The sequence below is a fragment of the Muscardinus avellanarius genome (assembly GCF_963383645.1).
Source record: "Muscardinus avellanarius genome assembly, chromosome: 8".
In the NCBI taxonomy this organism is placed as follows: Eukaryota; Metazoa; Chordata; class Mammalia; order Rodentia; family Gliridae; genus Muscardinus; species Muscardinus avellanarius.
Window position 1 is genome coordinate 72,516,772 of NC_137794.1, and position 12,825 is coordinate 72,529,596.

The 12,825-nt window shown below is 35.9% G+C and overlaps 1 protein-coding gene across 1 annotated transcript in view; it reads right to left on the reverse strand.

The window, feature by feature from the left end:
* Nucleotides 1–12,825, reverse strand: part of FAM184A (family with sequence similarity 184 member A) — a gene marked incomplete at both ends in the record, with an annotated part of 124,580 nt that overhangs the window by 15,578 nt on the left and 96,177 nt on the right. Inside the window, 4 exons of the mRNA XM_080699748.1 lie at nucleotides 655–839; nucleotides 2,066–2,193; nucleotides 2,580–2,733; nucleotides 5,510–5,722. Coding sequence (XP_080555874.1) covers nucleotides 655–839; nucleotides 2,066–2,193; nucleotides 2,580–2,733; nucleotides 5,510–5,722 — 680 coding nt within the window. The remainder of the gene's footprint in view (nucleotides 1–654; nucleotides 840–2,065; nucleotides 2,194–2,579; nucleotides 2,734–5,509; nucleotides 5,723–12,825) is intronic.

A 12,825-nucleotide genomic window follows, 5' to 3' on the forward strand; every position in this document is an offset into this window, starting at 1 on the left:
CAATTGTTTATTTAGCTCACAGACCTGCATTTTGGGCAGGACTTGGCAGAGAGAGGTTGTCTCTGCTCCATACAGCATCAGCTGGTGGCTTGACTGGAGAATCACACCCAAGGTGAGCCACTCAAATGCCTGGTGAAGTGGGATGGCCGGGGCTGGAGCTGCCCCAGGGCTGCAGCCAGGCTCCTTGCTGGTGGGTTACTAGGAGCAAACATCTGAGGATAACTGGGCCATATTGCCACTTATGGTCAAGTAAAGTAAAAAGTGGTCTTCAATATCTTACTAGAAACTAGTCCAGCTTGGTGTGGTGTTGCACACTTGTAATCCCAGCATTTGGGAGGCTGAGACAGGAGGATCATGGTTCGCGGACAGCCTCAGCTACTTAGTGAGGCCCTCTGAAACTTAGTGAGACCCTGTTTCAAAATTAAAAAAAAATAAATAAAAAATAGGGCTGGGGGTGTAACTCAGAGGTAGAATGCCTCTGGGTTCAATCCCCAGTACTGGAAAAAAAAAAAAGATTAGTCCAATCACAAAAAAGATTAGTTCAATCCCCCAGTACCCCTCAAAAAAAGTCCAATAGGCACATACTGTTAAATATCATTGCAACTGTCATTCAGATAACAATATACATTCCTTCCACTGAAATTATTGGCATACCTCATCTGTTGATTGGATTCACTTCGTATTCTGAGAATTTCTTTCCCCTTAAATTCCAATTCTTTGGTTAAGGCACTTATATTCTCACGAAGGTGCTGTACCTCCTTGTCCAGGTCGGAGATGTGATGCTCTCTGTGCCTTAATTCCTCCTGCAGATCTGTTATTCTACATATGTGCTCCTTACTCTGTCAAATACAAAATGAGTCTTAATAGTTTTCTACATATTGGCTTTCTTCATGTGAGAGAAAGAAGATGACATACTGAAATGTCAAATGTAATCATTCTCACGTCACTTTAAAAGCAAACTGCCAGGCCTGGCATGTTGGCGCACACTTGTAATCCCAGCGTTGGGAAGGCGGAAACCGGAGGATCGCAGTTCGCGAACAGCCTTAGCTACTTAGCGAGGCCCTTCGCAACTCAGTGAGACCCTGTTTCAAAAATTAAAAAGACTAAAAAATAGGACTGGGGGTGTAGCTCGGAGGTAAAATGCCCCTGGGTTCCATCCCCGGTACAGAAATAAATAAATAAATAAATAAATAAATAAATAAATAAATAGCAAACTGCTAAAATGAGAAAATGTCAAGGCTGCTCTTCTTTGCATGTATCTATTGAGCACTTAGATGATTATAGTTTGAATAGTGTCAGGTCTGAAAGAAACCCAAAAGATCATAATGCATATCTCCCTATTTTTATTGATTAGGAAGAGTTGATTCAATATCTATTCCTTTTTTAAAATCAATATTTAAGAGCTGACTTGTCCAAGGATAATTTATAAACAATGACAGAGCTGAGATTAGCACACAATAGTAAATTGTGTAATAATAAATAGTAATAATCTATGGTAAATTTTATATGGTCTTGGAAAAAATGGTGGCACCACTGACTTTTAATCTAAAAGGATTTATATCTGTGGAGGTCCTTCCACACAAACACAGATCCCAAGGCTTAGAAAGCAGATTTTGCCTGCTTAGTTCTGGTTTAGTAGTTATAGATAAGTTCCCTTTGCACACTTAACCTAAAAATCTATCCTTCCAGATATATGCATATTCAGACCCACTACCCAATTAAAAGAACGTACAGTAGTCCAAGAGCAAAGTTTGAAAACACATGGAATCGGCGTGGCCGCAGCATTGGTAGTTCTATTGGACAGAGCTGCCTCGATCCTTATATCATTTTACTGCTCATTTTCTCAGGATGTAAATAAAATTCAAAACAGTCAATTAAAATCTAATTTATGTCCAGTATACTAAAGTAAGATTATTTTTTCTTTTGAAAAAAAAAAAAAACTTTCCACCACACAGTAAATAATAACTACTGCAAATAATGATTACAATGTAATTTTCAGGAAACCTTGATCGTTCAGTCTACTCATATTTAAGAAATCACCACAGCACAGAATATTCTTACTTACCTGTCTTCTGCTGATGTCTATGCTTCTCTCTAATTCCATTTTTGCAGCTGCCAGTTCTTGATGATGATTATGCCGTAACAAATCGATTGCGGCTGCATGCTGGTGGTTTAGTTCTGAGCGCAATGAAGCTGGAATGCAAAGAAAAATTGTTTAGCACGTTTCAAAAATATTATCAATACTTTCGGTAAAAGTCACAGAAGAGTATTTTCAAAATTAGGATGCTTAGCAGGGCGTGGTGGCACATGCTTGTCATAATCCCAGTACTTGGGAGGTTGAGACAGGAGACTGCAGGCTGGAGACCCACTTCAGCAACTTAGCAAGACCCTATTTCAAAATAAAAAAAATAAAATAGGGCTGAGGGTGTAGTTCAGAGAGAGAATGAATGCCCCTGAGTTCAATCCCTGGCACACCCCCCCCACCAAAAAAAAAAAAAAAGACAGAAATGAATGAAAGGAATCTTAAAATTAAAGAAAGTACAAGTAAATATGACAAGATTCTAATCCTTCCAAAATACCAAGCATAGCTTTTCCTTCATCTTCTAATTCAAACCGAAGAGTCTGAAGTTCCTGCTCCATTTCTACCCGGAAGCCTTCCATGGACTCTCGATGTGCATCTTTCAAGGACTGAAGCTCTGCAGAATGTTTTTGTTGTAAGTGATTTTCAAGAGCCTAGACAGAAGCAGCAAATTAAAAGCATTATGCTAGAATACAGAAAGAGAAATGCAAATAACAGGTACTAAGACTCAGTTATTAGTTAAGTACAAGGTGTTTTTTAATTCATTTTAAAGAAAACCAGATAGGCCGGGCGTGGTGGTGCACGCTTGTAATCCCCGTGCTTGGGAGGGGGAGACGGGACGGGAAGATCGCGCAGGTTCGAAGCCAGCTGCGTGCACTGGCTTAAGAGACCCTGTTTCCAAATGTAAAAGTATAAAAATAGGTCTGGGAGTGTAGTCCGGAGGTAGAAGGGTTTCCAGGAACCCCAGTACCACCAAAAAAAAAAAAAAAAAAGGAAAGAAAACTAGATATAAGATAATCATTATTAGAAAACAAATCACTATGAATATTTCAGTAGAAAAAAAACAAATCACCTTGAAACTAGTCTGACAACATATATTGTCTGAATTGGAAATATGAATCTTTTACATAAGGTGGTTTTCAAATAAAAATCATTTTCTAAATCTGCTAAGGAGTGCAAACTACCTAGAACTAATGAAAAATTCCTCTATATGCATACTTAGAAAAGGGAAGGAAGGCACTTGCAAAGAAGGATCTTCTTACAAGGAAAAGAGCAATGAGGGCTTTTTTTTTTTTTTAACTCCAATCTTATCAAACAGTTTATAGCTGTTGTCTACATGATTCTTTGTTCCTGAATTCGTGTGAAGAAGCAAAATCTCTGACAGTAGGTACCTGGAAAAGCAAACTGAAGGCTTTCATGTGATTAGCTTAAAAAGACCAGTCAGAGAGAACAGACTGCATGTGGCCAAGACTAGGAGAAAAAGATGGCCACAGGGAATAGAGAAGAGCTCCAGGTACTTCACTTAGAGGCTGAGCTGCACCAGAAAGGGTATTTAAAAAAAAAAACAAAAAAACATAATTTATAAATTGAAACATTTCTGAGAAAGAGACCATATTTATAAACAAGGTTCTATTTCTTTAATCATTACTCTAAGATGCCACTTTCAAAAATCAGTATTTGAATACTTATGCTCACTGTTTTAAAAGTGTTTTATTTTTCAAAACTAAAGCATAGGTTTCTTTCAATACAAGTAAAATAAAGTAAAATTTAGATGCTGCTGCTTAGGGAGCTTGGTTACCTAATGATATTACAGTAAAATTTCACATTCATATTTTTTTAAGTTATTTGAGTTAAATTATGAAAGGCTGAATATGCAAAATTAAAATACTGATATGAAAACTTGTGTTATTCCAATTGATAAATGGTATCCACTGAGTAGATTGTTTGTAATCAGGCATAATTTTGGGGGGGGGTGTTTACTGGAGATTATACCCAGGGACATTCTACCTCTGAACTATACCTCTACCACATTTTTGTTGTTGTTGTTGTTGTTGTTGTTGTTGTTTGATTTTTGTGGTACTGAGGATTGAATTCAGGGGCATTCTGCTTCTGAGCTATACCCCAGCCCTTCTTAAATTTCTGAGGATCTCACTACATTGCTAATGCTGGCCTTAAACCTGTGATCCTCCTGTCTCAGCCTCCCAAGTACCTGGACTATAGGTATGTTGCCTCCATGCTGCTCAGGTCAAAAAAACCTCCTTGATGTTCTCAACAAGATCTATAAACTACAATTTGTCATATAAGCAAGTTAATTGTTTTTCAAAATATATACCTTTTTAATTATTTCTTTAGCTGGACATGGTGGCTCACGCTTGTAATCCCAGTACTTGGGAGGCTGAGACAGGAGGATCGTAGGTTCACGGCCAGCCTCAGCTACTTAGTGAGGCTCTCAGCAACTTAGTGAGACCTGTTTCAAAATAAATAATAAAAAATAGGGATGGAGGTGTAGCTTGGAGGTAGAATACCCCTAGGATCCATCTCCAGTAGCACACACAAAAATTATTTATTTATATCATTTCTTAGAATAGTGCATGCACACCCTCAAAAATTCAAGAATAACCTGTATTTGTGATCACTACTATTAAGAAAATTATTGTCACCAAACTTTGTTCTGTCAAATCTTCAACTTAATTTCATTAAGATCCTTGGAGGAACTTGAAAAATACAGTGTTAAGAAATTAACTAAATTAAAGTGAATCACAGAAAGGTTATGTGAAACTAATATATCTTAACATAAAACTTAGCAATGAATACGTGTAGATTCTGACATATAGTATGATTAATCTAATAATATATCAATCTTATTTAATTCTCTTCTGAGTTGTTGGTGTCATTACTCTTCATCTAAGCTTTGGGACTGTGTGTAATGATATTATACTATTTTTAAATGTCTCTAGTTTCATTTCTATATGATTTGTACATATGAAAAAATTTTGAGGAAAAAAGTTTGAGTCAGAAAATATAACCCCCTTGTGTACATTCATTTTTATAGACTCAGAGCAAAAGACAAAAATAAAAACTTGATGAAAAACTACTATAAGTATAAATAAAACTAAATGATTAGAAGGGGCATAGCTCAGCAGGACCATGCTACACTGTTTAACTGGATATATTTCATCACAATTGACTATGTAGCAGCCAGAGAATATATTAGTTTGGGCATTGTGATCAGAAACAAACAAAACGTCAGCGCCAATCTCAACTTTCAGGCATAGTGTTAGATTAGTGTATATGTTTAATCGCTCTGCCCCACACAGGATGTCAATTCTTGGAAAACATACTTACTATATAAGAACAACCCATAATGTTTTGGAATTCCTCAGAATTTGAAGATCAATGATTGTTTGAACGTATACCCCTTAAACCTACTCTTTGTTCCTTTTCCTTTTCTTCTTCCATGGTCTGGAACGCGAGGACGTGTGCTTCTTTTAAGGATTTATGTCTTTGTTGATGTTGTTCCTCCAGCTCTTCGAGTTCTTGAGTGAGGCGCTGTCGCTCTTGTGTAAACTGGGCTTGTAGTTGCTGCAAAGAGGTCTGAGACTGGGAAAGCTGCATTTCCAGATTCTGTTTCAGCAGAGAAATCTATGCCACAGAACGGTACACGGTGAGAAACGCACACACGGCATGCACACAAGTTTCCAACCTCAAGGGGGAAAGCACCTCAAAAATGCTTAATGAAATAACTTAAATTTTCCATTGAAATGCTCTGCAATTAAATCTAATCTTGAGATATTATCCTTTTTAATTCTATTTTAAATAGATTTCAAAATAGCTTCGTCGTATTGTTTGTATACTATCTAAGGAAGACTGCAGCCCGCATTTAAAAATCTAATGCAATATAAAATTAAAATAGGAGATAACAAACATTTATAAAGTTAGTCACTTCGAGAAAATAAAAGATTTGTCAGCTTATAATTTAAAATCCTTGCATAAAATTTTTTGAATTTTCATTTTTGAATTTTGGAATGTTTGTATTTTGATTCTAACAACTTGCAAACTTTGTGCATTTAAAAAAATCACAAACATCTTCCAATGCTGGAGAGTTAAATTTATAGTATCGGTTGTTTTTCTTTTACTATGGAACACTGATTTGTCACTCCCTTAGAAAACAGACGACATCAGCCTTAACATGTCAGTGTTGTTTCTGATGTTTCAATACACTTAAAAAGAAATCTTTTGTAAGAATAAAAAACATGTGTTTATATGTACATTACTTATGTTCTTATATATGTTTGATGAAACCATTTGATTTATTTCCATTTTCATACATAGGCTACTATAACTTGAAACAATATAACTTAATAACACTCTTAAAAGAAGTCTGAGGCTATGTGTTTATATACAACAAAAACAGTTTCTGTGACCAAGAAAGCCAACAGAAGAGGAAACTTTAATGTGAGCTTTAGTGAATGCAAAAAGACTCTTTTGATGGATGAATGGAAGATGTAGACTGCCTCTCATGACTCACAAGTAAAGGTATAGGAGAAACGAAGAGAAAGGGTAGAGAATCACTAGAGACCATGCAAGAAGGGAGCAGAGGAACACCCCTTGCAGGATGTGGGAAAGGTCAGAAGCAGGTGGCTCTCATGTAGCAGCAAACAGTAACAGGCTGCCGTGAGCTTAGGGTGATGATTAGACGTGTAGAAGGATTCTGGGCCAAGTTATAAGTCAGGGTTAGTTGTAAAGGTTAGCACAGGCCTGTATTGAAATAGTTAAGCACTGGTGAAAAACTGGTAGCACACACAGAGATGTTCAATCCGTTATACAAAGAAGTGACCCTACCTGTTGAAAGTTTATGAATTCTTATAAATTTCAACACAAATGAAAGGATTTAGAGGTTATTTTCTAGACTTGGATTCCAGGAGGCATTTCAAGCCTGTGGCTCTAGCCAATACAACTCTCTATATCCCTAACTGGTAGCAGAACCTAAGATTTACTAAAATAAGCCCTGCAAATGTGAAAATCGCATGAGAATACGCATCTAAGGTCATACCTGTGGAATAAGAGTTATTTCATGTGACTTCTCACAATTTTATGCAAGGACAATCAGTATGAAAGAAATATTCAGAGCAATCCAGAAAGAAAAGATATCATAAAAGGGTACTAGGCAACAAAATGTGTGTGAACAGGGATGTGCAGGTGGTAGAGCGATTCCCTTCCCAGACAGCTGGCTCCTGAAATACAAAGGGCACCCACAGACTCTTCCCAAGTCCAACCTGGCCCTGGCCCCACACAGCACCCATGGCAATGGCCTTGTTCATCTTGGGTAATAATTTGTTAGAATATACCTGAGAAGTTAGGAAAAGTATGTATTACATGTAGAATCAGGACTGATATCCTCAAAGCTATTCCTGGACTCCTGAACAAGTGGGAAATAAAATCTACCTGGTATTCTGCTCTGCAAGTTTTCTGCCCTGGTACAAATATGTGTTTCCCCCAAAAATAATGGACATGATTTTCTGCTCTGCACAAAAGCACTATATGGACAGTGACCCTGAATCCTACCCTCCAAATCGGTACACAGTTATGTTAGTAAGAAGCCAACCACTTCACTGCAGTGTACCTATTTTATTTTCTGCAATACTACTTCAAAAGTTCAGTATGTTAATATATCTCCCATTGTGCCAATTTGACTGCAATTGTGCCAAACTGTTAAGTGGACTCATTCTTGAATTAATTTAAGAATATAATATATCATTAAAATGAATGAAATATAACAATAAAAACATTGATACATTTAAAATCTAAGCAGTTTTAAACTTCTCCAGGATAAAATATGCTTAATTATTTTACATTATAATATACTTTACCTTGAAAGAACTCCAAAATAGTATTTTCCAACTTAGAATATCTATGCTCAAAAAATAATATAAACTATATACAGAAAGACATTATCAAGCAATGTAGTATTCAAATATTTATTTTGCATTCTGAACATTTGAAGGCATACCAAATAATATTAAGACTATCTAAAATCTTCATACTCATGCTCAAGACAGTAATGTGAATGATATGCAGAAAGCTTTAAATCATGCAATGCAACATTAAAACTCCCTTTTAAAATAAATAAATTAGTAGAATTGTAATAAATAAATCAGCCTTTATTCAGCATGAAAATTACATGGCATTTTAGAAGCAAAAAATGAGCAAAGCAATGTAAAATGCACTAATGTTTTATGGCTATAATTTAAGAAGCTGAATTTAATACATTTTGTGGAAATATTAATATAAAATTTCATTAATTTAAAATGAAAGAACAAAGATGGTCTTTGCATTAAAAAGTCTGGGTAACATTGGTCAGTTCTTTCATTATAAATTTCAGAATGCCTAGAAAGGCATTTATTAACTAAATGAATAAGAAATAGTGATTGCTTTGAATTATATATTATGTTCAAATTATGTAGTGCTCAGTATGTTTCTACACATTTGTTACAATTTTGAAAAATTAATATTTTTAAATAAATCAAAGAATCCTTATTTAAGAAAAATTAATCCTTATTTTTAAAATTCTTACCATAGCAGCTTAGCTATGACTTAAATAATTTCCTTAATTAATAGGTATCAGATATTTTGCACAAAGCTAAAGACTAAACTACACTGATAGTACTTGCCATGGTCCTCACAATAAATACTTTTATCTTGTTTAAAATAAAGCTTTGCTGCCTTTGCAAACATAGTATTAAAGACAGAATTTTGTAAAAATATCAGAAAGAAAAAACTAAGATTAAAAGAATATGGGTACTTTCCAAAGAAAGAGCTTTCCCTCTTTCTATAGCGCAGTTTCACAAGGTTTCTGTGTGTGTGTAGAACTCCCTCAAAATAAAAACTGAAACATGAGATCTGCGACAGTAGATAGGAGAGGATGTGCATGTGGGATGTGTGGCTAATGACCTCTGTTTTACCTGAAATCTTTAGTTTTTGATACAATGTGGACATTTTTACTCCCCCCCCTCCAGTCTTATTGCACAAATGAGAGAATACAGAAAAGTATACAATTATTCCTCAAAGCATGTTTTGAAATAGGAAATGTACTCTGTGGTTGTTAAACCCGGCTGTGTATCAGAATAATCTCTGGAACCCAGAAAAACCTCCTATACCTGTAATTCCAGGAGGCTGAGATAGGGTCATAGGTTCAAGGCCAGCCTTAGGAGCTTAGGGGGACCCTGTCTCAAAATAAATAATAAAATATGGCCTTATAGTAAAAATATTTGCCTAGTAATATAATAGATGTATGCACATACACAAGTGAATGGCTGAAAGTTAGAAGCAATTAATACCCATATAAAAACATATCTTATTAAATTACAAAGTGTATCTTTTATATAAGTTAAGGCTTTAAAGCAGTGATGTCATTTATGCAAACTCAAAAGTGCAACATGCCCTTTGTAAGTGCCGATCACTTACATTGTTGATAGACTTATGCAAAGCTTCCCCCAGAGAGTGCCGCTATGAAGAAAAGATCACAGGAATAAAGGGAAACATTCAGAAATCAACTAAGTGAAAGAAAGAGGGGCAAAAGAGGGGAGTGAAACATAGAACATTAATTTTATGTTCAAGAAAAAATAACTGAAAATAGCTCTCAGAAAGAAATCAGACAAAAAGACAAAAGGCAGACAAAATTATCTGCAGGCTCTTTAAAACTAATAGTTTAGGGGTTGGCAGACTTACCTATACAAAATTACTAAAGGCTAGAACACAAACACCAGAGTTCTGTTTGAAAGATGATGGTTACTGATGGATCTAGAAACCACATTACTGTTCTAAATCCCTCCCGGAAAGGCACACTATAACCATTCAAAGTGTTACAGCCAGCTTTGCTGTGAATTCACACAGGATTTCTCCAAAGAGAAAGGAGCACATGAGAATCACAGCGCTAATTTGTATACTACAGTTTGTGGGGTCATAAATAAATACAAGCTAATCATTAAAAATGTGAAGATTTTAAGCCGGGCGTGGTGGCGCACGCTTGTAATCCCTGCACTTGGGAGGCTGAGAGAGGAGGACCGCACAGGTTCGAAGGCAGCCTCGGCTACTTAGTGAGACCCTGTTTCCAAATAAAATATAAAATAGGTCTGGGAGTGTAGCCCGGAGGTAGAAAGCCTCTGGGTTCCACCCCTAGTACCACCAAAAAAAAAAAAAAAAAAGTGAAGATTTAATAATAATCTGGCTTTGTACTTGAAAGCAAAAAAGATATGTCTTTATATACATTTTATTATTTATTTGGTACTGGGGATTGGACTCTAGGGTGGCTCTGCCTCTAAGCTACAACTCAAACCTTTTTTTATTCTTAATTTTGAAACAGGGTCTTGCTTAGTTGCTGAGAGCCTCACTAAATTGCTGAGGCTAGCCTTGAACCTGTGATCCTCCTGTCTCAGCCTCTCAAGCACTGGGATTATGGGTGTGAGCTACCACACCTAGTTTCCTTTATATATTTTTTATTCATATTCTAAGATACATTTGACAAAATTATTTATAACTGGGGTTATGTATTCAGAAATTCAGTTAAACTTAAAGGAATAAACCATTGGAAAGACTGACAATACCTCCCATCAAACATAAGAGAAAATATGATCTAATTTTCAATTGCCTTCCTTATTTATGTTCTAAAAACACAAGCAGTATTTTAAATTTATATTACTAATTTATAAGTTCTTTTATAATAATTCTTACTCTAGATATGTCAACTTTTCAGACATAATTATTTTTGGCATAATGTGGTTATTCTTTGGTGTGTTACAAACTAAAGATAATTTTTCTTTAGAAAATAATTTTTTTTTACAAATGGCTTAAATCAACACATTCCAGAATATAGTTTACTTAAAAAATGAGAATAAATATACTTCCTATTTGATAGCTTCTCAATCTAAACTATCTTATATTTTTATGTTACATTAATTTTCATTTTTGAAATTTTCATTTTCATTCTTCTTCATACTTCTCTATATAATGAGACTTAATCTCTCCAGACTTCATAAAATTAAAAAAATCTGAAGCTCGGCATGGTTGGTGCATGCCTGTAATCTCAATACTTGGGATGCTGAAACAGGAAAATTGCAGGCTCAAGGACAGCCTCAGCAATTTAGTGAGACTTTCAGCAACAAAGCAAGATCCTATTTTTAAACAAAAAACAAAAAGGGCTGGAATTGTAGCATGGATGTAGAGTGCCCTGGGGTTCAATTCCCAGTAAAACACACACACACACACACACACACACACACACACACACACACACACGTGCAAAAAAAAAGGAAAAAAAGAAAAAAGCAAATCCAAGGGATTTTAGTTGTTGTATTTTTACCCCTTTGTATATCCCACAAGAAATGGCCTAGTACTAGAAGTTAATCTAAAATGTATGCTACTTATGACGTAGAGTTCATTTTTCATTCTTTAAGGTTTTATCAGACAAAAATATTTGTTATTCAAGATTATATTATTTGTCATACTAGACAATATGACAAATTGGAGTGTCATGCCAGGTCTTCCCTTCCCTAAGTCATATTCTAGGTTTTCTATGCCAAAAGTAGATTTGAGAGTTTGGAATCTAAACTCATATGCTCATTCACATAGCTGCGGGCCATGGAAATATGATTCTAAACCAAAAGGCATAATCCTTAAACTGTGACCTCCAGGGCAAGTTCACATCACAGACCTGGAACTAGTGCTGTTGGGAGGAAATGTTACTATTGGTTAATATATAAAGTGAGATTTGATTTTTCATTGAAAAATATGAGTGCTACTATAGCCTAAAAAATACCCTAAGTGCAGAGTGAGATACAGAGCCAAGTAAGAGAAAAACAAACATATGAGGGGCCCGGGCGGGAGGGGATGGTGAGGGGGGCTTCGGCTGCGGCGTCCCTCCCCAAGGCGTGTAGGCTGCACTGATTTGTGCCTGGAGCAGCAGCGCGGACCCGCCTGGAGATGAGAATTGCTTTGTCTCTTCTGGATCTGAAGAAATTAAGGATAGAGGAACTTACTTCAACACCATAAAGGCAACATATAATAAACCTAAAACTAACATCATACTGAGTGGGGAAATACTGAAAGAATTCCTTTTAAAATCAGAAACAAGACACTTCCAGGAAGATGGCGACTGAGAAAAGCAGCATTTACGAGTCCTGCTAACACTTGATCTCTATTGCGACAAAATCAGCACTTTTCAGAACCAGAAAACACTATCAGCAGAGAAATAAACTCCCTTTAGCCAGGATCAGAGAAAAGTTTCTCCATGCCACATAATTGTCAAACTGACCAATGTAGAGCCAAGCAGAGAATCTTAAAGGCAACAAAAGCAAGAGGCCAAGTGACATTCAGAGGCAAACCAATTAGAATCACTCCAGACTTCCCAAACCAAGTCATGAAAGCCAGAAGGACTTGGAGTAACATATTCCAAACTCTGGAAGAAAACAACTTCCAGCCAAAAAATTCCCACCCAGCAAAACTATCTATCAAATTAGATGGGGAAATAAGAAGCTTCCATGACAAACAGAAACTGAAGGAATTTATGTCTTCAAAACCAGCACTAGAGAAAATACTCAAGGAGATTAACTGCAAAGAAGAAATAGGTAATACACACCAGAACCAGAGAAACAAGATTTTCCATCCAGGAGACAACTAAGCCAAGAAGAATAAACAGTATTGCAAACAGAAATAAAATCTTAACATGCTAGGAATTAAAAGTTATCTCT